The sequence below is a fragment of the Ceratotherium simum genome, chromosome 17 (assembly GCF_057802395.1).
Source record: "Ceratotherium simum simum isolate JZ-2026a chromosome 17, ASM5780239v1, whole genome shotgun sequence".
NCBI lineage: Eukaryota > Metazoa > Chordata > Mammalia > Perissodactyla > Rhinocerotidae > Ceratotherium > Ceratotherium simum.
Window position 1 is genome coordinate 20,188,585 of NC_141916.1, and position 25,580 is coordinate 20,214,164.

A 25,580-nucleotide genomic window follows, 5' to 3' on the forward strand; every position below is an offset into this window, starting at 1 on the left:
TCCTTCTAGTTGCTGTATGTGGGATGTGGCCTCAGCATGGCCGGAGAAGCGGTGCGTAGGTGCGCACCCGGGATCTGAACCCAGGCCGCCAGCAGCGGAGTGTGCGCACTTAACCGCTAAGCCACCGGGTTGGCCCCCTATGAGTTAATTTTTTAAAAATTTAAAATTAAAAAAAAATTTTTAGATTCCACAGATAAGTGAGATCATACAGTATTTGTCTTTCTCTGTCCGACATTTCATTTAGCATAATACCTTCAAGGTCCATCCATGGTTGTCGCAAATGGTAGGATTTCCTCATTTTTTAGGGATGAATAATATTGCATTGTATATATGTACCACGACTTCTTCATCCATTCATCCATTGATGAATACTTAAATTGTTTCCATGTCTTGGCTATCTTAAATAATGCTGCTATGAACATGGGGTGGTGTAGATATCTTTTTGAGTTAGTGTTTTAAATTTCCTTTGGATATATTCCTGGAAGTGGGATTGCTGGATCATATGGTAGTTCTATTTTTTAATTTTTTGAGAATCCTTCACTTTGTTTTTGTGAAGATTTTCTTGTGCGGTGAGTGGGCCCCCTGTGGATGGGTGTCATCTCCTCTGTGGAGGTTTCCCACCTTGCTTGACAAGGGAAGGGCACTGAGACAGGCTTTTGTTTTGGAAAAGAATGAACACTGAGATAGCTGAGTGGTGATAGCTCTTCCTGCCTCCTCTTCCTTCCCACAACTTTTCCTCTTGTTGTGAGGAGGCAGTGGAGCCTGGGTTAGATGGTAAGCCTGGGCTTCCTGGCAAGCATCCTCCTCAGAGCTGCCTTCACCTCCTGGTTCTTCAGACTGTAGATGAGGGGGTTTAGCAGCGGGGTCACCACACTGTACTGCACAGAGAGCACTTGCTCCAGGGCTGAGCCGGATGCTGGGGTCACGTACCTTGAAGGGAATTGCACAAAGGAGTAAACCGAGCTCAGGACAATGGCCACAATGCTGTTGGCAGCCTCGGTCCATCCCATCCCAGAGACTCTGCAAAGAGGGTCCTCAGAGCTGAGTCGACTGTCACTCATGGCGTTTGAGATGATACATCAGGGGATCTCTGAGCTACAAAGGGTAAAAGGATGCTGGTAACAGCATCTAGAAATGACTGTATGATCAGTGAGAAGTCAGTCATTTCTGCCTTCAGACACCTCCAAACATGAGTGATCTTATGCAGAACATGATAGGAAAAGGAAGTCCTACAGTATATCAAGTGCAGGGGTTAGAATAGAACTACTGATAATTTCATGCATTTCCGTAGCACTTCATACTCTTCTAAGCATCTTTCCTTAATAGTTAAGATGACAATACGAGGATTTTTTTCTCTTCTTTTCCGTATATATACATCTATGTGTTCTCATCTTGTGATGATTATTCCTTGCAAAACTGTATTATTAGTCCAATAAAGTCATTGTTTCCAACACTTATGGCTCTGGAATTACTCTCAGAATCACAGCACATTATTTTTATAATGCTTAGTGGAACAAACATTAGTCCCCTTAGGTGCATTTTCTTTGGCTTAGAAAAGAAGCCAAGTTTGGTGAATAAAGTGGGAGATCAAAATGTGTTGAAGACAAGATATGAATCCAAAATAATAAGATTAAATTTTTGGATGCATCTTGTTAAGTGCCACTGGGAGTATTTCCCAAAGAAGCATTACGTTTGTTTTTGCAATGGTGCCATCATCATTGGAAGGTTCTTTGTGGGTTCTGGTGTGCTTGGTTAAAAAGATATTTATTTTACCTTCATTCTTCATCACCTAATTTTCCCTTGTAATATTTATGTGAAGTAGGTAAGAGAAATCTTATTGTTCCCTATGGCATATGAGGAAACTGAGACAGAGAGAAATGAAGAGGTTTGTCCACAGGCTCAGGTGAGCTCACCAGGACTATTCCTTATCGTTCCTTCCCACCCCTTACCTCTCTCCAAGTAACAAGCTTGTGAGAAAAGTATGGAGAAATTTGTGCAAATCCATCTCCACTCACTAGTAGGGAGCACCGACTATCAATTATTCTGTCTCCCAGAAGTGAGGACTCATCAGCTAGAGTTATTTATATTTGAGAGAAGAGTGGTAGGAATGAGCCTAAGGTTTGAAGTCAGTGAAACTTGGTTTATATTATGGCTCCATTACTAGCTTGTTCTGGGACCTTTGAGACATTACCTGTTACTCCTATAACTCAGATTCCTTACCTGAAAATGGGGTTAGCAACTTTCTCTTCTAGTGCAATACATACTAAAATTGAGCTGGACTATGTAAAGCAGCTGGTGTATAGTAGGTGCCTAAGAAATAGTTATGACACAAGTTTTGGAGACATCATCTTCCACTAGGAAAGAAAGATAGCGTCTGTTTTAAGGATGATATGTTTTATTTTTTTGACTACCATTGAATAAAAATCTACCCAAAGCTCTCTGATTTCCTTTTGAGAACTCCCACATCATAGGTTAATGAAAGTAGGAAAATATTTAGTCCTTGTATAAGCTCGTTTTCTAAGTTACACAATTGAGGCCTCAGAAAGAAAATGGATTTTTTTATAATTTACACAGCTAGTCCACAGGAGAGCCAGAACTAGAACCCAGGCTTTCTGAATTCCCGTACAATTATTTTCCTGCTACTTTGCAGTGCTCTGTTCTACAGACCAAGGCCACTTTAGGGTAAGGAATATCCTACATCTATATTAGGGAAGTGTAGTATGACATACCTGAAAACTCCTGAACCATAAAAGATGATGACCACAAGAATATGAGAAGAGCAGGTGGAGAAGATCTTGCTCCGACTCGTGGCAGAGTTGATCTCCAGGGCTGTCATGATGATACGGGTGTAGGAACCCAGCAGTAGGACAAGGGTCCCAAGGCCTAGGACCACCATGGTGGTCAGGATGGAGGCAATGCTAATGTAGGGGTCAGAACAGGCCAACAGGAGCACTGGAGGTAGCTCGCAGGCAAAACTGTGGATGAGGTGGGGACCACAGAAGTGCTGCTGAGCAAGGAGGATAGTGTTAACCAGGCCAGTCCCCATGCCTATGGCCCAGCATGCTCCCACTAGGCCAGTACATACCTTCCTGTTCATAGCGACCACATACAACAGTGGGTGGCACACAGCTTGGTACCGGTCATAGGCCATGACTGCAAGGAGGCAAGCTTCAGTGCCCCCAGCAAATATGACCAAGGAGATCTGGGTGAAACACTCAAGAGGGGGTATAATCTTCCACTTGGAAAGAAGGTTCTCTAGCAGTTTAGGCACAATGATGGAGGAATAGAAAGCATCCAGGAAGGAGAGGTGACCCAGGAAGAAGTACATGGGGGTGTGGAGGTGGGAATCGGTACTGATCACCAGCAGCACTAGCAGGTTCCCCACGAGAGTCAGGAGGTAAATCACCAGGAACAGTACAAAGAGTACTCCCTGGATCTGAGGGTTGTTGGATAGTCCTAGGAGAACAAACGCAGTGACTGTGGTTATGTTACCAACTTCCATGGAGCATTGAAGTTTCCCTTCAAGGGGACAAGAACTGACCAGAATGCTCAAATGGGTTATCAGTCTCAGAGCATGCCTGTGGATGGGGAATTATGAGTAAAGGTTCAGGGCTGACCCTGGACAGGTTATGTAGCAGATACAACCATGTTGTGTCAGACCTGTTCTGCCCTTCCCAGCTCAGGGCGGTAACCTATTGGCCAAGGTGGAGAAGGTGGGAAGGAAGAGTGTAGAGACCTAGAAAGGAAAGAGAAGAGAACAGAGATTATTCAGACTGGAGAAGGAAAGGAAGGGAGTTGGGAACAGACTCTAGAACACTGAGAAGTGCTGTTCTCTAGTTCCAAAAGGAACTGAGCTCAGACCACAGGAGGGGTGACTGCTACAGTGAGTAAGCAATAGACATTTTGACTGACCATCTGGCTGACAGATGTGATGAATGTTTGAATAATTGAAAGGGGTATTGTGACCCCTGGTGATGGTGCTAGACCTTTCTCTGCCACTGTAAGTTTGTGAGTAAGTCATTGAGTTTCTCATTAAAAAAAAAAATCTGAGAAAATTAGATGGTTTCTCAAAATCCATTCCAGCCTAGAAATTTTAAAGATTGGGGGAAAGTTTTCCTTGGGTATTTCTGGTGCTCACTACAAGCCCCTTTCCCCTTCTGTGTCCATCCAAGCAGAAGTGGCACACAAGTATGCTGGTTTCACGGAAGCCAGACCGGGGGAGGGCCTCACAGTGGAGGTGAGGGCTGTGCACATCAGTTACTCCAAGGCCTTCACATTCCAGGGTTTCTGTGAATCTATAATGTCCCCTGTTTGCACTGTAATCTCAGTACTTAACATGAAGTCCATGAAGACTGTGCTATTCTCTGAGTTGGTACCAGGAGACTTGGATAAAACCAAGTCAAACTTGGACCGTCATCTGTGTATTACAGGGATGGTAAAAGCCAAAAAAAAAAAAGAGAAAAAAGAAAAAAAGAAATAGACAGATAAAAGAACACCTAGGACACCCAGTAAAATGGACATTTATAGGGTTTAGTCTAAACCAGAGGATGGTAAAGTGGTCATCCCTCCCTCTTTTTTTTTTTTGTGAGGAAGATCAGCCCTGAGCTAACATCCATGCCAATCTTCCTCTTTTTTTTTTTCCCCTGAGGAAGACTGGCCCTGGGCTAGCTCTGTGCCCATCTTCCTCCACTTTATATGGGACGCCACCACAGCATGGCCTGATGAGTGGTGCATCAGTGCGCACCCGGGATCCGAACCCCAGGCCGCCAGCAGTGGAGGGCGCGCACTTAACCCCTATGCCACGGGGCCGCCCCATCCCCCACTCCTTGATAGGTAACTCCAGAAGATGATAAAGGAGGATCAGAACTCTATTTATGGCTTGTGCACTCACGGGTTCTCAGGGTGGACAGTTTTAGGAGAAGACGGATTTGATTGAGAAGGAGATTTGTATTTATGTGAGCTCCCTAGGCCAATAAGAGATGCTCTCAGTGAAGGATACCTGAATGGCATCCTTTCCAACACTGGAGCAATAGCCATAAATAAGGTTAGGGCTCTGTGGGCTTCCCTCAACTTTACCCTTCCTTTAGAAGATGCAGGGGTGGAACTTCTGAGCAAGGAAATATCCCCATAGTGTTTCTGTCCAAGGGGAAGCATTCTTGACTCTGCTTTCCAAATAACAATGGGCAGAGGGACTTGATCTCAGCTCTAGACCTTGGAGAGTGAAAGAGGTCCCTGGAGGGCCCTTAAGCAGGAGGCCTGCTCTGAAGCTGAGTGAATTCTCCAAGGCTAATTATTCCTCCCCTGTATCTCTCTTGTTTCAGTGCGTTGCATCATACAAGAGGGGCCCTAGGGTGGACAATAATTTCTAAAGATAAAAGAATAGACTTCTAAGGTTTCCTAGTTCTAAAGCTTGGAATTTCCTCCTTTCCTTCCTTCCTCCTACCCTCCCTTCCTCCCTCTGTGCGTCCTTTCCTTTCTTCTCATTTTCTGATGTTTTAAATCGTAATCATGATTATAAAAATAAAATAATGATAAAAGATAAAAATGAAAAAGATATTGAAGATATTTAAAAAAGATATTAAAGATATTTTAAGGATAAAATAAGAAAATAAAAATTTATCATGTCATGCAAAGTGAATTCTTTCATGTATTGCAAGTTAAAATCCAAATAGATTCAAAACTTTAAAATAAAATTTTAATTGTGGTAAAAACTTTATTGTGGGCAAATTTAAACATGTATAGAAGTAGAAAGAATAGTGTAATAACTGCTCTGTATCCATCACCCAGCTTTAACAATTATCAGCTCATTGACTGTTACCGAGCTTTGACTACAGGGGGCTGAAAAATGTGGTCTCTACATTACATGAACCGTCATGTGTCTCAACGTGGGAAATTCTATGAGTGAAAGGTAGAAGGGAAAGACAGATACTGGACAACATTACCAGTCTTTGCTGTGGATGAAGATTGAATGGTGGTTGGTTGAACAAGTCCCTAGGAGATCACAAAACAGCCTTACAGAAAGAAATTGGGCCTTTCACTGTGGAGCATCTAGACATCTCTGGACTTTAGAGACAAATAATCTTTTATTTTGTTTGATTCACTGTATTTTGGGATCTCTTCCATAATATCTTAGCTGTTATCTTCCTAAAATAGATTTCCTAACTAATCCAAATTGCCTCTAACTTCCCACCACCAAAAATAAGGGTGTAATAAAATCTTTTTCTTTTGCCTTCAGGAGTGTGTTTATTGTGTTTGAGATGATACATCAGGGACTCGCTGATCTATGAAGGGTAAAAGGAAATCCTCTCACTACAAACTGAGAAAGGTAAAAGGTACAACATTTTCACAGTGGCAAGAACCACATACTCAGAAATAGATCTTGGTTTAATACAGATGATCTAATTCCTAGTGATCTACGGCTATTTTTATAACAATACAGATAATGAATTAGGCTGAAATGCACTATGATATTTGGTAGACTTCAGGACCTTTAATACGTCACAAAGTATATGTTGGTACACCAAAGAAGCAAGACTTGCAAGTTGGTGTTTTAAACATAACTAATCTACAGCTAAAAAGTCCTACCCTTTTTTTCTATTTTCTTATTTTTCTGTGATTAACATATATCCATTGTATACTAATTTTGAAGGAAAATGATTGAAATGTTAACCTGTTGATCAACAATATACAGTGCTACAGGGGATGAAAGTTTGTAACAGAGTAAAAGTTGTTCGTGGATTTAGCAGTAAGTGGGTTCATTGGTACATCTATAAGAGTGGTTTCAAAAGAGTAGTGGGGACAGGAGCCACACTGCATTTGAATAGGATTAAAGGACATTTATACGTCAATTATACTCCAATAAAGCTGAAATTAAATAAAAATAATTAGAAGGCAAAGAAAAATTGGAACAATAAGTAAAGAATATTCTTTCAAATAGTGTGACGGTGAATTCAGTGCATGGAATCAAGGGAGGACACACAGTGGCTGCTGGTGTTTTTCTAGATGCGAGAGATTTGATGTAGTATACTTACGCTGATTTGAGAGAGTGGTTAAAGATATAGCTGAGAGAGGATATACTTGATGAAATTAGATTTCTAAGGGAAAAAAGTGGATGGAATTCAGCTCCTGGGGAGAGAAATAGGTCCTTGGAAGGAGGAAGAATACTTCTTTCCAATCAACAAGAATGAAGAAAAGTGATACTCTTGTTGTAGAAATGAAGAATGGGATATGGCTTTTGATCTATGAAAGAGATATAGAAGTGATATGCTATTTTGAAATGTTTGCAGAATCAAATACATTTTTTCCTTTTGTTCTCTATATAAGTAGTAGCATGTTTTTGTAGATATCACAATTAATGGCCCACAAGCTAATCTTGGCTCACAGAAATATTTTATTTATTCCTCAGAGAATGTAGAAGATTCCATATAAAATCTGGACTTATGTGTTGTTTTGAAAAATTGAAAGTATTCTTTTTTCTTTCAGTTTCATTAAGAAATAGTTGGCATACATTACTGTATAAATTTAAGGTGTACACCATGATGATTTGATTTAAATATATTGTGAAATAATGACCACAATAGATTTGCTAACATCCATCATCTCATATAGATACAATGAAAAGAAAAGAAAGAAGAAAAGAAAAAAGAGAAGAAAATTCTCCTTGTGATGAGAATTCTTAGTATTTACTCTTTTAACAATTTTCCTATGTATCATACAGCAGTATTAACTGTAGTCATCATATTGTACATTACAGTCCTGTACTTATTTATCTTGTAACTGGAAATTTGTACCTTATGACCACCTTCCTCCAATTCTCCCTCCCCTCACCCTCTGCCTCTGGTAACCACGAGTCTGATATCTTATTCTATGAGTTTATTTTTTAAAAATTAAAAGAAATTTGTTTTTCAGATTCCACGTATAAGTGAGATCCTACCGTATCTGTCTTTCTCTATCTGACTTACTTTACTTAGCATAATGCCTTCAAGGTCCATCTCTGTTGTCGCAAAAGGTAAGATTTCCTAATTTTTGATGGATGAATAATACTCCATTATGTATATCACAACTTCCTTATCCATTCATCCATCAATGAACACTTAAGTTGTTTCCATGTCTTGGCTATTGTCAATAGTGCTGCTATGAACATAAGGGTGCAGATATCTTTTCAAATTAGTCTTTTTGTTTCCTTTGGATATATTCCCAGAAGTGGGATTGCTGGATCATATGGTAGTTCTATTTTAACTTTTGAGGATCCTCCATTCTGCTTTTGTGAGGATTTTCTTGTGTGGTGACTGGGCCCCCGTGGACAGGTGTCATCTCCTCTGTGGAGGTTTCCCATCTTGCTTGACAAGGGAAGGGCACTGAGACAGGCTTTTGTTTTGGAAAAGAATGAACACTGAGATAGCTGGGTGGTGATAGCTCTTCCTGCCTCCTCTTCCTTCCCACAACTTTTCCTCTTGTTGTGAGGAGGCAATGGAGCCTGGGTTAGATGGTAAGCCTGGGCTTCCTGGCCAGCACCCTCCTCAGAGCTGCCTTCACCTCCTGGTTCTTCAGACTGTAGATGAGGGGGTTTAGCAGCGGGGTCACCACACTGTACTGCACAGAGAGCACTTGCTCCAGGGCTGAGCCGGATGCTGGGGTCACGTACCTTGAAGGGAATTGCACAAAGGAGTAAACCGAGCTCAGGACAATGGCCACAATGCTGTTGGCAGCCTCGGTCCATCCCATCCCAGAGACTCTGCAAAGAGGGTCCTCAGAGCTGAGTCGACTGTCACTCATGGCATTTGAGATGATACATCAGGGGATCTCTGAGCTACAAAGGGTAAAAAGATGCTGGTAACAGCATCTAGAAATGACTGTATGATCAGTGAGAAGTCAGTCATTTCTGCCTTCAGACACCTCCAAACATGAGTGATCTTATGCAGAACATGATAGGAAAAAGGAAGTCCTACAGTATATTAAGTGCAGGGGTTAGAATAGAGCTACTGATAATTTCATGCATTTCTGTAGCACTTCATACTCTTCTAAGCATCTTTCCTTAATAGTTAAGATGACAATACGAGGATTTTTTTCTCTTCTTTTACATATATATACAACTATATGTTCTCATCTTGTGATGATTATTCCTTGCAAAACTGTATTATTAGTCCAATAAAGTCATTGTTTCCAACACTTATGGCTCTGGAATTACTCTCAGAATCACAGCACATTATTTTTATAATGCTTAGTGGAACAAACATTAGTCCCCTTAGGTGCATTTTCTTTGGCTTAGAAAAGAAGCCAAGTTTGGTGAATAAAGTGGGAGATCAAAATGTGTTGAAGACAAGATATGAATCCAAAATAATAAGATTAAATTTTTGGATGCATCTTGTTAAGTGCCACTGGGACTATTTGCCAAAGAAGCATTACGTTTATTTTTTGCAATGGTGCCATCATCGTTGGAAGGTTCTTTGTGGGTTCTGGTGTGCTTGGTTAAAAAAGATATTTATTTTACTGTCATTCTTCATCATATAATTTATCCCTCATAATATTTATGTGAAGTAGGTAAGAGAAATCTTATTCTTCTCTTACGTTATATGAGGAAACAGAGAGAGAGAGATAGAGAGATTTGTCCACAGGCTCAGGTGAGCTGTCCTGGACCATTCCTTATCATTCTTTCCCACTCCTGACTTCACTCCAAGTAACATGCATTGAGAAAGTGTGGAGAAATTTGTGCAAATCCATCTCCACTTCAACAGCAGAGAGCACAGACCATTAATTTTTCTGTCTCCTAGTAAGTGAGGACTCATCAGCTAGAGCTTTTTATGTTTGAGAGAAGAGTGGTAGGAAAGAACATAAGGTTTGAAGGCAGTGAGACTTGGTTTATATTATGGCTCCATTACTAAGTTGTTCTGGGACCTTTGAGAAATTACCTGGTTATTCCTGTAAATCAGTTTTCTTATCTGAAAATGGGGTTAGCAGTTTCTCTTGTGGTGTGATATGTGCTAAAATTGAGCTGGACCATGTGAAGCAGCTGCTGTACAGTAGGTGCCTAATAAATAGTTACGACACAAATAAGAGGCATCATCTTCCAGTAGGAAAGAAAGATGGCATCTGTTTTAAGGATGATATGTTTTATCTTTTTGTCTAGCAGTGAATAAAATCTACCCCAAGCTCTCTGATTTCCTTTTGAGAACTCCCAAACCATAGGTTAATGAAAGTAGGAAAATCTTTAGTCCTTGTATAAGCTCATTTTAAGAGTTAGATATTGAGGCCTCAGAAATAAAATGGATTTTTTATAATACACACAGCTAGTCCACAGCACAGCCAGAGCTAGAACCTAGGCTTTCTGTATTCCCATACAATTATTTTCCTGCTACTTTGCAATGCTCTGTTCGACAGACCAAGGCCACCTAGGGTGAGGGATATCCTACATTTATATTAGGGAAGTGTAGTGTGACATACCTGAAAATTCCTGAACCATAAAAGATGGTGACCACAAGAATATGAGAAGAGCAGGTGGAGAAGATCTTGCTCCGACTCATGGCAGAGTTGATCCCCAGGGCTGTCATGATGATACAGGTGTAGGAACCCAGCAGTAGGACAAAGTTGCCAAGGCCCAGGACCACCATGGTGGTCAAGATGGAGGTGATGCTAATGTAGGGGTCAGAACAGGCCAACAGGAGCAGTGAGGGAAACTCGCAGGCAAAACTATGGATGAGGTTGGGGCCACAGAAGTGCTGCTGAGCCAGGAGGATGGTGTTAGCTAGTCCAGTCCCCATTCCTATGGCCCAGCATGCTCCCACCAGGCCAGTACATACCTTCCCGTTCATAGCAACCACATACAACAGTGGGTGGCACACAGCCTGGTACCGGTCATAGGCCATGACTGCAAGGAGGCAAGCTTCAGTGCCCCCAGCAAGTATGACCAAGGAGATCTGGGTGAAACACTCAAGGGGGGATATAATCTTCCACTTGGAAAGCAGGTTCTCTAGCAGTTTAGGCACAATGATGGAGGAATAGAAAGCATCCAGGAAGGAGAGGTGACCCAGGAAGAAGTACATGGGGGTGTGGAGGTGGGAATCGGTACTGATCACCAGCAGCACTAGCAGGTTCCCCACGAGAGTCAGGAGGTAAATCACCAGGAACAGTACAAAGAGTACTCCCTGGATCTGAGGGTTGTTGCATAGTCCTAGGAGAACAAACGCAGTGACTGTGGTTATGTTACCAACTTCCATGGAGCGTTGAAGTTTCCCTTCAGAGGGACAAGAACTGACAAGAATGCTCAAATGGGTTATCAGTCTCAGAGCATGCCTGTGGATGGGGAATCATGAGTAAAGGTTCAGGGCTGACCCTGGACAGGTCATGTAGCAGATACAACCATGTTGTGTCAGACCTGTTCTGCCCTTCCCAGCTCAGGGCAGTAACCTATTGGCCAAGGTGGAGATGGTGGTAAGGAAGTGTGTAGAGAATCAGACCTAGAAAGGAAAGAGAAGAAAACAGAGATTATTCGGACTGGAGAAGGAAAGGAAGGGAGTTGGGAACAGACTCCAGAACACTGAGAAATGCTGTTCTCTAGTTCCAAAAGGAACTGAGCTCAGACCACAGGAAGGCTGACTGGTATAGTGAATAAACAAAAGACATTTTGGCTGATCATCTGTCTGACAGACATGATGAATGATTGAATGATTTATAGGGGTATTGTGACCCTTGGTGATGGTGCTAGACCTTTCTCTGCCACTGGTAAGTTCGTGAGTAAGTCACTTGAGATTCTCACGAAAAAAAAATCACAAAACCAATCTGGGAAACATAGGCTGTATCGCAAATCCATTCCAGCTTAGAAATTCTAAAGGTTCCAGGGTTTCTGTGAACCTATAATGTCCACTGTCTGCACTGTAATCTCAGTAGGTAACATGAGAGTCCATGAAGACCATGCTATTCTCTGAGTTGGTACCAGGGGATTTGGAGAAAGCTAAGTCGAACTTGGACCATCTTCTGTGTATTGCAAGGATGGTAAAGTCAAGAAAAAAAAAAAAAGAAGAGGAGAGATAAAAGAACACCTAGGACACCTGGTAATACGGACAGTTATAAGGTTTAGTCTAGACCAGAGGACGGTAAAGTGGTCACCTCTCCTTCCTTGATGGGTTACTCAGGAAGATGATAAATGAGGATCTGATCTCTATTCAGGGGTTGTACACTTACAGGTTCCCAGAGTGGATAGTTTTAGGAGATGATGGATTTGAATGGGAAGGAGATTTGTCTTTATGCGGGCTCCTAAGGCTGATAAGAGATGCTTTCAATGGAGGATACTTGAATGGCATCCTTTCCAACACTGGAGCAAAAGCCACAGTTATGGTTAGGGCTCTATGGGCTTCCCTCAACTTTGTCTTTCCTTTAGAAGATTCATGGGTGGGACTTCTGAGCAAGGAAATATCCCTATAGTGTTTCTGTCCAAGGAGAAGCCTTCTTGACTCTGCCTCCCAAATAACAACGGGCAGAGGGACTTAATCTCAGCTCTAGACCTTGGAGAGTGAGAGAGGTCCCTGGAGGGCCCTTAAGCAGGAGGTCTGCTCTGAATCTGAGTGAATTCTCCAAGGCTAACTATTCCTCCCCCGTATCACCCTTGTTTCAGTGGGCTACATCATACAAGAGGGGCCCTTGCTTGGCCAATAATTTCTAAAGGCAAAAAAACAGAGTTCTAAGGTTTCCTAGTTCTAAAGCTTGGAATTTCCTGCTTTCCTTTCTTCTCTCCATCTCTCCTTTGCTCTGTCCATAGTTCCCCTCCTTCCTATTTTTTTATGTTTGATTTCATATTTATGATTATGAAAATAAGATGATAAAAGATAAAAATGAAAAAGATATTGAAGATATTTTTAAAAGATATTAAAGATGTTTTAATGATAGAAGAAAACAAAATTTTATCACGTCATCCAAAATGAATTCTTATGAATGAATTCTTGAATAAGAATGAAAATGAATTCTTACGTTTCTTGCAATTTAAATTTAAATAAAATCCAAATAGATTAAAAACTTTAAAAAAATTTAATTGTGGTAAAAACTTTTTATTGTGGGCAAATTTAAACATATACAGAAGTAGAAAGAATAGTATAATAACCCCTCTGTATCCATCACCCAGCTTTAACGATTTTTTGGTCATTGACTGTTACCCAGCCCACACAGGGCTGAAAAATGTGGTCTCTAGATTAAATGAACAGTCATGTGTCTAAAACGTGGGAAAGTTCTGTTAGTGAAAGGTAGAAGGGCAGGACAATTATTAGAGAGCAATTATCAGTCTTTGTCGTGGATGAGGATTAAATGGTCGTTCGTTGAATAAGTCCCGAGGAGATCACACAGTTGGGCCTTTCACTGTGGACCATCCGGACATCTCTGGACTAAAAAGACAGATAATCTTTTATTTTGTTTGATTCACTATATTTTGGGACCTCTTCTGTAACAGCTTAGCCTTTGTCTTTCTAATTAGATTTCCTAACTAACCCACATTGCTTCCAACTTCCCACCATCAAAAATAAGTGTGAAATAAATTTCTTTTTGCCTTCAGGAGCTTGTTTTTGTGTTTGAGATGATACGTCAGGGGCTTTCTGAGTTATGAAGGGTAAAAGGAAATCCTCTCCCTACAAACTGAGAAAGGTAAAAGGTAAAACATGTTTCACAGCAGCGTGAAACACATACTCAGAAGTAGATCTGGGTTTGTTACAAATCACCTAATTCCTAGTCATCTACGGCTACTTTTATAACTTAACACAGATAATGAATTAGGCTAAAATGCACTACGATATTTGGTAGACTTCAGGACCTTTAGTACATCACAAAATATATTTTGGCATACCAAAGAAGCAAGACTCGCAAGTAGGCATTTTCAACATAACTAATCTACAGCTACAAAGTCCTACTCTTTTTTTTCTATTTTCTTCGATTAATATATATCTATTGTATACTAATTTTGAAGGATAATGATTGCATGTTAACCTGTTGATCAACAATATACAGTGCTACAGGGGATGAAAGTTTGTAACAGAATAAAAGTTCCTCTTGGATTTAGCCATAAATGGGTTCATTGGTGCATCTATGAGTGGTTTCAAAAGAGTAGTGGGGACAGGAGCCACACTGCATTTGAATAAGGATTAAAGACATTTATATGTCATTTATACCCCAATAAAGCTGAAATTAAATAAAAATAATTAGAAGGCAAAGAAAAATTGAAACAATAAGTAAAGAACAGTCTTTCAAAAAGTGTAACAGTGAATCCAGTGCCTTGAATCACGGAAGGGCACACAGTGGCTGCTTGTGTTTTTCTAGATGGGAGAGATTTGATGTAGTATACTTACGCTGATTTGAGAGAGTGGTTGAATATATAGATGAGAGAGGGTATACTTGATGAAATAAGATTTCTGAGGGAAAAAAGTGGATGGAATTCAGCTCCTGGGGAGAGAGACAGGTCTTTGAGAGGAGAAAGAATACTTCTTTCCAATTAGCAAGAATGAAGAAAACTGATATTTTTGTTAAAGAAATGAAGAGTAGGGTATGGATTTTGGTCTATGAAGGAGATATAGAAGTGATATGCTATTTTGAAATGTTTGCAGAATCAAATACATTTTTCCTTTTGTTTGATAATTTATACATAAATAGTAACATGTTTTTGTAGATATCATGATTAATGGCCACAGGCTAATCTTGGCTCATGGAAATGTTTTGTTTGTGCCTCAGAGAAAGTAGAGGATTCCAAATAAAATCTGGACTTCTGTCCTGTTTTGAAAAATTGAAAGTAGTTCTTTTTCTCCCAGTTCTATTGAAAAATAATTGACCTTCATTACTGTATAAGTTTAAGGTGTACAGCATGATGGTTTGATTTATATATAATGTGAAATAATTACCACAATAGGTTCACTAACATTCATCATCTCGTGTAGATACAATAAAAAGAAAAAAAAAAAAAGAAAAGAAAAAAGAAAAAAATTTCCTCCTTGTGACAAGAAATTAGGATTTACTCCTTTAACAACTTTCCTATACAAGACACAGCAGTGTCAACTACAGTCATCATGTTGTGCATTACATCCCTAGTATTTATTTATCTTATGACTGGAAGTTTGTACCTTTTGACCACCTTCCTCCAATTCTCTCTCCCTCCACCCTCTGCCTCTGTGAACCGCAAATCTGATCTCTTTCTACGAGTTTATTATTTTTTAATTTTTTAGATTCTACATATAAGTGAGATCATACAGTATTTGTTTTTCTCTATCTGACTTATTTTACTTAGCATAATTTTACTAAGCATTAATGTCTTATGGGTCCACCCATGTTGTTGCAAATGGTAAGATTTCCTCATTTTTTACGACTGAATAATATTCTACCTGTTCACACTTCTGTCATATTCTATTTATCATAGAATTTATGATAATATTCTCATAATCTCATGATAATATTATCATAAATGAACATTTACGATATGTTCATTTATGATAATATTCTATTTATCACAACTCCTCTATCCATTCATCCATCAATGAACGCTTAAGTTATATCCACATCTTGGCTATTGTAAATAATGCTGCTATGAACATGGGGGTGCAGATATCTTCTCGAGTTAGTTTTTTCATTTCCTTTGGATATATTCCCAGAAGTGGAAATGCTGGATCATATGGTAGTTCTATTTTCAATTTTTTGAGGAATCGTCATAGTGTTTTCTACAGTGGCTGTGCCAATTTACAATCCCACCAACAATGCACAAGGGTTCCCTTTTCTCCACATCCATGCCAGGATTTGTTATCTCTTGTCTTTTTGATGGTGGCCAGTCTAATAGGCGTGAGGTGATATCTCATTTTGCTTTGATTTGCATTTCCCTAGTGACCAGTGATGTTGAGCATCTTTTCATGTACTTTTTGGCCTTTCATATATCTTCTTTGGAAAAGTGTCTATTCAGATCCTTTGCCCATTTTTAAATTGGATTATTTGGTTTTTTGCTCTTGAGTTGTATGAGCTCTTTATAGATTTTGGATATTTACACCTTATCAGATACATGGTTTGCAAATATTTCTTTTCCCATTCCACAGGTTGTCTTTTCACTTTGTTGATTTTTTTTTTCTGTACAGAAGCTTTTTAGTTTGATGTAGTCCCCCACTTATTTATTTTTGATTTTGTTGCTTGTGCTTTAGGTGTCATATCCAAAAAATCATTACCAAGACCCATGTCAAGGAGCTTTACTATTTTGTTTTCTTCTAGGAGTTTCATGGGTTCAGGTCTTACATTTAAGTCTTTAATCCAGTTGGAGTTAATTTTTGTGAGTGGTGTCAGATAGGGGTCCAGTTTCATTCTTTTAAAGTTCTACTCTTGATAGCATTTACCTTTTTGAGGTGTCTCCCAGTCTCCAAAGGATAAAATCAGAGAGTAGAATCAGTATAACATACACACAGAAGTCATATAAAGTAAAGGCCATAAAGATTTGCAGCACAGTGAGAAGATGCCTTCTGCCCTTTCACATTGCATAGAAATTATGTGAATTATGGTGCATATCACTTGGTCCGCTGTCTGGCTATCCTTTCATGTTCTGCTCTGTTGGTCAAATACTGAATGGCTATACTTCCAAGCAGAGGATCTGCAAGGACGCAGTCTGTGAAAAGAGAATAAATCAACAGCAAACCCTTTGAAATAGTCTAAGTGGTACTCCAGTTGTCTTTAATTAGGTAACTCCCTGACTGTGATGTTGCAGAGATTGATCCTGGTGCAGAAACTAACCTTTGGTGACTTGAATGAATAATCAGATGAAAATGTGATATTCAGAAAAAACACACCACCTTCATATCCAGAACCCAGTGGACAAAGTATAGTTGATTTCCAGTCATAAATGTCTCCCTTAGGCCCAGCACTGCAGTTAGGAGGAGGATCAAGAGTTATTTACCATTATACCACAATAGCCAAACAGATACAGCCCATTACATACATGTTCTCAGGATAAACAAAAAGGAGTCCTTAAGTAAGAGAACTTGACAGCACCATTTATCACACATATTCTCTTTCTAGATTTGCCTGGTAATTGAGGTGGTCGTTTGTGTTTGCTAATTGGCTTTATCCAAAGGAAAACAAACTTCTCACACCATGAGGACAGGAGATAGTTTTGCAACTTGGAGTGAGGCCCCTCTGAGAGGTTAGGCTCCTACCATTCCACAGAAACTGGGAGATGGGTGCTATCTTCTCTGATCGTTACATTTTAAAGAGATGGTTCTTAGGTCCTTGAGAAAGACCTTACTGGGTAATACAGCTAGAAGAGGCTTATTTAACTTTTAAAAAGATTTATATACATTTCAAAGAGACAGAAAAAGAACTTACAATTACAAGTTTTCTAAAGTAAATGCTCTAAGAAAAAGGCAGGAGGAGAGAAGTCTCTCTCTTATTATCAACAAGGAGAATTGGCCTGTGATTTATAATTAGTATTTGCCCTTACATCATCCAATTGTTCTACCACCGCTTGTTGAAAAGACTTTCATTTCTCCCCTGAGCTTCCTTTGTATGTTTCGAAAATCAGTTGATCATATTTGTGTGGATCTATTTCTGGATTGTTTTTTGGTTTCATTGATCTACCTGTTTAATCCTTTGTTATCCTTTTGCAGATACAACACTGTCTTGAATACTGTAGCTTTGTAATAAGTCCTGAAATTGAGTAATGTAAGTTGTTCAATTTTGTTCTTTCTCAGAGTTGTTTTGGCTATTTTCTTACCTTTGCCTTTCCATATTCACCAATTTCCTCAGGCTAATGTTGTGAATCCCTTTCCTAGGCTGCCTTGGGATTGCACCGGTGCTCTCAGATGGGCTTTGATGAGTTTCCTGCTTCAGGATGAGCCTTTTGTTCCATAAGGGAGATAGGGGAACTGGGCCTGGGAGAATTTGATGGTGGCTGCTGATCCCCTACCCCAGCCTGCACCATGCGGAGAGCTTTCTTTGGCTTCTCCCCCATCCTCCCTGTGAGAGCCAGGTAGGATTCCTGGAGGAACAAACTACAAGAAGGTAGGAACCTCCCTATGACTGCAGCCTTCAAGATCCCCACAGTCTCACACTAGCATACATTCAGCCTCTAGCAATTTGTCAACATTTTTGGTTTAATCTTCCTACTAGTTCATATGACACTTGGCAGCTTCTGTCCTAAGTAAGCAAATGCTCACTTCCTGTGTCTCCTTAAGGGCACTCATTTCTCTCCAGATTACTGTGTAGCCATCTGCCTGTGACAGTTCTCTAATGGTCCAAGATAAGTTGTTGATTTTCAGTTTGTCCAGCTTTTTTCTTGCTTTGAGAGTGGGAGTGATATCTTTCCAGCCCTCTACATCTCTGAGCTGAAACCGGAAGTCTGAGTTTTTAAATAAGAAAATCATAGGGGCCGGTCCAGTGGCATAGTGGTTAAGTTGGCATGCTCCGCTTCCGTGGTCCGGGGTTCACGGGTTCAGATCCCGGGTGCAGACCTACACACCACTCATTGAGCGATGCTGTGGTCGTGTCCCACATACAAAATAGAGAAAGATCGGCACAGATGTTATCTCAGCGACAATCTTCCTCAAGCAAAAAGAGGAAGATTGGCAACAGATATTAGCTCAGGGCCACTTCCTCACCAAAAAAAGATTATAGCTCTTGGTTCCAGAATGTCTTTTATTTTACTGTATTTGAATCTCTTTAAATACCCTCACTATTATTTTTTCTATGCTGGTTGTTTAGGTCCATGTCTATCTCCTTTGACATTTTTTATGGGGTTGTTCTGATTATTCTACTTGTTTATCTCTCCGACTGTCTCTCCGTACTCTTTTGGTTGGCTCATTGTGGCCAAAGGCTGGCTGTTTGAGTTCCTTATGTGGCAACAGTCTCGCGAGAGAAGGGAGTCTCCACCCCATGTGCCTGTGGTGTAGCAGCAGGCCCGTTGCCAGTCCCCCCATTCCAGGTTCCTATTTCTGCACTTCAGTCTCCTCATGCTTTCCCATCCTCAAGATAGGAAGACTTAGCTCTGTTTTAGTTCTTCCTTAGATGCTTGGGATTCAGACAGAAAGATACATTTGCGTGGGGTAATACCAACCTTTCACTCATAGGTCCATCACTCAAGTGCTAATGTTCCCAGGAACATGCGTGTTTGGTCCCTGGAAGAGAAAGGCCTGCACACACTGCTCCTAACAGAACTCCCATGGGGCCTGAGCCTTACCACCCCCAGCTTCCTGATGGCTCTAGCTGCAGCTCAGCTCAGGAGCGCCAGGAAGTTCAAACTTGGGATTACAGGGTACAGAGGGACATGTTCAAGCTTCCAATTCTATATTTTTAGATATAATAACACATTGGATATATTAATGGTCAATCACATTGTTTCTTAAGTTGATTTTGCCTATGACTGGTCTAATATATTGTGTTGTTTTTATTGAACTTCCTTCAAGTCCTTAAGTACTTATAATGCATTCTTCCTCGAGATAAAATTTCCCCAAACCCAGCTATCTTCTAATTTCTCCTTTTTTCAAAATCCCCAGTGGTCTCTTTAGTTATAGCTTTAGGACAAAATAATCTTAGCTCATTCAGACTTCATTGCAGAAGTCTAAATGACCAACCACCCATTTCTCCCTATGGCTTATGAGAAACTACCCCTCCCAGCCATGCTGGGCCTCCTTGCTGGTCTCATACTTGCCATTCAGCTCCTACTAAACTGCAAACTCCCTGAACGCAAGAGGATTTTTGTACTAATGGTGGCAGTTAGGCAGAGTTCCATTGATAAAGAAGAGTCAAAGGATCTAAGATGACAATTCTTACAAATATATGATTTGCAGGGAAAGGATACAATCTGGCAACAGCTTTAAAGTAAAGACATGCATCACAGCCAAATGCTGCCTTGCAGCGAGAGGACCAGGGAGGACTGGAGGGAGCTCAATTTTCTTCCCTCTGCAGGGCCACACCAGCATGTGCTTTCTCTCTTGATTAGAAACCACCAACATGTGTGTGAAACACATTGGAACCAGGAGCTCAGATATATCTGGGTATGTGTGACAGATCGCTCCCTTGATCCAGTCTAGTAAACTAGCGGCTGCCCCACACATCATCCTGGCAAAGGTAGCAGCCATTTGAAGATCCAAGGTGAGCCCAAACATTCCCTCAGGAGCTAGCAAACGTTGTCCTCCACTCAGCAGTGTTCAAGGATGGAGACATTGCCCCTTGATCTAAAATTCTCAGTAGCCATTTCAACAAGGGCTCATCAGGGAGCTGCTTTTAACACACTACAAAATGTCGCAATTCTTTCACTCAACACTCCTTACTTTCATGGTTTTTTGCCCTCCGTTGTCAGCTTGTCCCACTTGAATTAAATTTTTAATAGTAATTGGTGTCACAGGTGTAGCCAGTTTATCATTATGGTTGCCCTGGTTTCATGGTTGGAGCTTCATCTCCTGGTGAAGTTCAACCAAAGGAGATTCTGAGCTTTTAGTTTTGCTAACATTGAATGCAGCAACCATGGAACTGAATTTTAGTGGACCTGCCATTAGTTTGAAGTTTCCTGCTAATGCATTTTGCTGGATCCCAAGGTTTAGGTTTTACCATTTTCAGATTCCATTGGAAAGTTTTATTATCAGTAGCAGATTTCAAATCATGTGCTACTTCAGACCAAGGGTGGCTTGGCAACCATCAGGCATCAATGAATCATTTTCACCCTCTTTATCAGAATCATATTTTTTCTATCTAAATAATGCCCTAGCCATATTTTTAGTTAAAAATGAGTTGGGGTAGGCACAGACATCTAATCCCACCTCTGATAGCAACTGAACTAATGGCAGCAGTTAGACAGTGTTTGATGATTAAATGACCCTCACAGGGCCCCAAATAACAAAGCTTACAGATCTATGATTATCGCAGGAAAAGGATACAACATGGCAATAGCATCAAGTAAGGATAAACCTTACAGCCAAAGGCTGTCTTACAGCAAGGCATCCAGAGAGACCTGGCGCAAGCTCCAGCTATCCCTCTCTGCCATATCAGGACATACTTTGTTCTCAGATCAGAAATCAACTGATGGGTGCATGGAAGACTTTGGAACCATGGAGCTCAAAAGGAGTCTAGACTGATATTATAACCTGTTGATCACATAAGCATATTCTTGCCATGTAACCAGCCCCAAAGGCAGAGGCCTCTGTGAAGTCTCACTGAGACCAGATACAAATCATCCATCTTATTGTTAGCAATAAACAATGTTGACACATTGGGCTAAGCGACCTCAAAACTCACCTTGGACCTATAGACACAAAGTAACACTATTCATCAGTACATGTCATACTTTGACCAGGGATCAGTGCCATTCAGATATGTCTCTTATTTCAGTAAAAAAGTTCAGGCCAATTCAAGTCTGCTGGAATTAACCCTTACAGTACACTTTTCTTCTTTAGTGTTAAATCCCTGTCAATAAGCACAGTGCCCCACACATTCAAGATGCTCACAATAAGCTTGATGAATGAATCAGTAAATGAATAAACAGAATTTGCAATCTCAGGCTTTGGTTGACTGGTTTCCCTTCTCCTTCTTTTCTTTCCCTTTAGCACATGTTTTCCATATTAAGGACACTTGGACAATTACTCACTGTTTTTGAGTTACGTGTTTCGATTCTTTCACCATAGTTACATCATAAACTCCTGGAAGGCCGAGATATTTCTTGTTTTTTATCCCTACCTCTCCTTTCTAATGCTCCCGGTCTCTCAGCTGGGTTCTTTGCTACATTATCTGTCTCTTACTCGTGCTACATGATAGACATCAACAAAGCACTTATTCTCCACCACGTGGGGGTGCCTCAGTGTAGCCATCAGGGAAACGTATACCTAATATTTCCTGGATCCACAATATATTCTAAGTGAATATTTACTATAAGTTAGTTAGTCTGTCTATGTGCTTTGATTATATATAGTTGTAGGTATAATAGATGCATGCCTAGGTCTGTATATATCACTGAGTCCTTATATAATTTTATTTATCTATTTATTTTTCCCCCAAAGCCCCAGTAGGTAGTTGTATGTCATAGTTGCACATCCTTCTAGTTGTTGTATGTGGGACGCGGCCTCAGCATGGCCGGAGAAGCAGTGCGTCGGTGCGCGCCCGGGATCCGAACCTGGGCCGCCAGCAGCAGAGCGCGCGCACTTAACCGCTAAGCCACGGGGCCGGCCCCCATTGAGTCCTTATAAAACCCACAGAAGATATATATATATTATTATATTTATTTTAGAGATAAAAGAAACTCACAAAAATTAAATAACTTATATGAGCTCGCACAGATGTTACATGTTTGAGTAAGGATTCGAAAGAAGGTCTGTTTGAGATAAAATTTTGCTCATTCACGTCAGTACCACAGTCTCTCAAGATAGCTCAGAAATCAGTGTAGGTCACACACTGTAGCCATAAAGGGGAGGCCCCGGCCTTCCCTCTTTTCACCCCATCCCTAATCCAGGAGTTCTGAGATGAGGCAATAGCCCGTGAAGACACAATAAGGCCACCACAATAGATGTGGACCCTTCAGTGGAGGAGCAAAAGACACCCAAGTTCTCTTTCTTTTTCTATGTAGCTTGAATGTCTCTATCAGGAGGGCCAAGCAAAGCCAAGGACCTTGGACATTGCTTAACTCTAGACCTCAAGGGAGAGGGGCAATCCAAATCTTTTTCATGGAGTAGGGGTAGTAAGCTAGGTATGGCAGTCTTGGGAGTATCTTAGCTGAAGAAGCCATGAGGACCCACAGAGGGTTGAGTCTAAAGGAAATGAAGAATAGAGAAGACTCTTTGAGTAGGCTCAGCCCTGGGATCTAGAGAGGAAGGGTTTCTGGAATTCTTTCAGTGCCTACATTGGCTCACAAGAGTAGGAAAGTAGATTGAAATTTAAGTTAGAAGCTCTAGCACAGAGATTCTCAACTAGGGGCAATTTTACCTCCCAAGAGACATTTGGCAATGTCAGGAGACCTTTATGGTTGTCACAACTGATGGGGGGTTCTACTAATGTCTTGTGGGTAAAGACAAAGGATGGTGCTAAACATCCTACGATACACAGGACAGCCCCCACAATAGAGTATTATTCAGTCCCAAACATCAAGCATGCTGAAGTTGAGAAACCCTGTTCTAGCAGAAATACAGTGTGTGCATTTGCCTTTTGTGTCCCTTAGTCATTCTATTTCTTGGGCACAAAGCAAATGATCTCCCTCACCAATCCCAGGAATGGCTGATTAGATCATTTACATATCTAATTCTAGGCTTCTTTTGATCTCAAAGAAGATAGATCTTAAAATTTAGTACTCTGTAAAACATCTTTGCTAAGAAACTTTCCATGAGTCTCTTAGCCAAATATGTAGGGGTGAGGCATCCCTTGGGAAAGCGGCACAGACTTAGTTCAGACTCCACACAATGCGGAGACCAGGCCTCATAAGCAGTGACAGCAGCAGTCAGGAGACAGGGAAAAAAGCGTTCAATCTCTAGGGCCTGTCTTCAAAGAATATGGTCAGTTAGAAATTCAGATGTGCTCTGCCAGGCCAGATTTGTCTCTACCCTCCATTACTTTTGTTTAGAAACTGTAAAACCTAACATTTGCCATCTTCCAAAAGATACACCTCTGCCCACTGGCGGTGAGGAAAACCAAAAGCATCTGCCTCCTTTTGGTCTTCTGTGAGTGCCTCTCACCAGCGAATTTTCAGTCGGCAAAGGAGTCTGGGAGATATAGTTTGCGAGCTTCTAGTCTCTGTGATTTGACGGACTTAGAAGCACAAAGATGGTATTAGGACCAAACAGACAAAATCTGGCACAACTGCATTTCTTCTATCAGTGTTAGGCTAGGTGTCTTTATTCCCACAGCGAAACATAAGGAAATTATTTTCCTTACATTTCCTTGCACCTTTTCTTTTATATCTTGATCATTATTTGTATTGTTTGTATTATTTACGTTGTTTAGGATTTTATTATTTGCATCGCATTTGTGGATTGATTCTGAAAATTGAAAACCAAAAATCGTGTTCTGACTGATGAGGTATTATTCACTGAAGCGTAGTAGTGTGATTTGATCGGACAGTGGCCCTAATTATGTGCTGCTTTTGGGAATATGTCATAAGCATCAAGTTCCAATTAATTACTTTTCTTATAGTCTATCAATTTCTTAGAATCATGCTACATTTTAGCATGCTTCATATTTAGTCATGACTTTCATGCATAAATTAAAGTTTCTTCCCCTATTTTTTTTTTAGGGGGGGAAGATTGGCCCTGTGCTAACATCTGTTGCCAACCTTCCTCTTTTTCTTTTTTCTCCCCAAAGCCCCAGCACATAGTTGTGTATCATAGTCGTAGAGTTGTAGCTCTTCTACGTGGGACGCCGGCTCAGCGTGGCTTGACGAGTGGTGGATATGTCTGCGCCCAGGATCGGAAATGGTGAACCCCAGGCCGCGGAAGAGGAGTGCGCGAACTTAACTGCTATGCCACCGGGCTGGCCCCTTCCCTAGATATTCTTATTTTCTTTATTTTTCTTGTTGACAGCTTAGAAAGTTCCCCCATGTTGCTTTCTGGTTGGTCCATTCCTCATTTTATTCATCCTTGACCTTCTGAAATTTTATAACGCTGTACCTGGATGTGAGTCTTATTATTGTGTGGGAGCAAGTCGAACCCTTTACACATGAATATCATATCCTTTGTTTTCTCCTGGGAAACTCCTTTGATTTTTGGAAAGATTATTTTCTGGTTCTTCGGTTCTTTCTCCCAGGGACTCGTCATAGTTGGATGATATTAGATTTATGTACCTTGTCTTTTCATTCTTATTATTATCATTTTTTATTGATCTGATTTATGGAAGATTGACTATATTTTCCTTCTGACCAGCAGAGCACAGAGTTTCTGAGAATGGGGCCCAAATCAAAAGCCCTTAGTTTGGAATAACAAAACCGTGGTGTCAGGCATGCTCTGGAATCTTTCATACACTCTCTCTGACACTGTGGAGTGGGAAGGGGTGGAGACAAAAGAGCAAATGCAAAGAAATGCAACCTTCTCAGTTTTGCTAAAAGACTTAGAAGAATGCAAACCTGAATGGTAACGTTACTCCTGTAGGTCTTTGTTAGGTGAAGAGAAGGAAAGCTGAAATTACCTCACACGTGCACACACACAGCTCCTACACTGCATCGTTTATTTGGTAATTCTGGTTTTCTATTTCCTGATTAATTAATTGTTGCTTTTAATATTATCGTTTTTATCCTTCTGCTTTTTTGAAATTAATTTTATTGGCCTTGACAGTTGGCATCATTTATTCATTGTTACTTTATTTTTTTATTTTTTTGGTGAGGAAGATTCGCCCTGAGCTAACATCTGCCGCCAATCCTCCTGTTTTTGCTGAGGAAGACTGGCCCTGGGCTAATATCCGTGACCATCTTCCTCTACTTTATATGTGGGATGCCTGCCACGGGATCCGAACCAGCAAACCCCGGGGCCGCGGAAGCAGAGCGTGTGAACCTAACCGCTATGCCACTGGGCCGGACCCTGTTACTTTATTTTTAAATTTCCTGTTCAGTAATATGAGTAGTTAAGACTATTCATCTTAAATTCAGTTCAGTTTTGGTCATACTATGTATATTTTGTCCACATATT

At 40.6% G+C, this 25,580-nt stretch overlaps 2 protein-coding genes and 1 pseudogene across 2 annotated transcripts; all 3 read right to left on the minus strand.

Annotated features, from left to right (window-relative positions):
- Nucleotides 1–767: 767 nt before the first annotated feature.
- On the minus strand, nt 768–3,502 carry LOC101408474 (olfactory receptor 5BS1-like). Its single transcript, XM_004429443.3, has 2 exons — nt 2,730–3,502; nt 768–930 (listed from the first exon to the last, which is right to left on the minus strand). Exons 1-2 carry the CDS (start codon nt 3,500–3,502, stop codon nt 768–770), a joined length of 936 nt encoding a protein of 311 aa, XP_004429500.1.
- Nucleotides 3,503–8,481: 4,979 nt separating this feature from the next.
- On the minus strand, nt 8,482–11,213 carry LOC147914743 (olfactory receptor 5BS1-like). Its single transcript, XM_087441970.1, has 2 exons — nt 10,441–11,213; nt 8,482–8,644 (listed from the first exon to the last, which is right to left on the minus strand). The coding sequence occupies exons 1-2, from the start codon at nt 11,211–11,213 to the stop codon at nt 8,482–8,484; spliced, it is 936 nt and encodes a 311-aa protein (XP_087298096.1).
- A 5,277-nt stretch (nt 11,214–16,490) lies between these two features.
- LOC101408213 (ubiquitin-conjugating enzyme E2 E1 pseudogene) lies at nt 16,491–25,301 on the minus strand (annotated as a pseudogene).
- Nucleotides 25,302–25,580: the final 279 nt, after the last annotated feature.

Excerpts from the sequence above, each read along its gene's own strand:
- LOC147914743 (XM_087441970.1), bottom strand. The coding sequence starts at position 11,213 with ATGGAAGTTGGTAACATAACCACAGTCACTGCGTTTGTTCTCCTAGGA. Across the intron at positions 8,645-10,440 it reads TATGGTTCAGGAATTTTCAG|GTACGTGACCCCAGCATCCG; the intron begins GTATGTCACACT and ends ATTCCCTTCAAG.
- LOC101408474 (XM_004429443.3), bottom strand. The coding sequence starts at position 3,502 with ATGGAAGTTGGTAACATAACCACAGTCACTGCGTTTGTTCTCCTAGGA. Across the intron at positions 931-2,729 it reads TATGGTTCAGGAGTTTTCAG|GTACGTGACCCCAGCATCCG; the intron begins GTATGTCATACT and ends ATTCCCTTCAAG.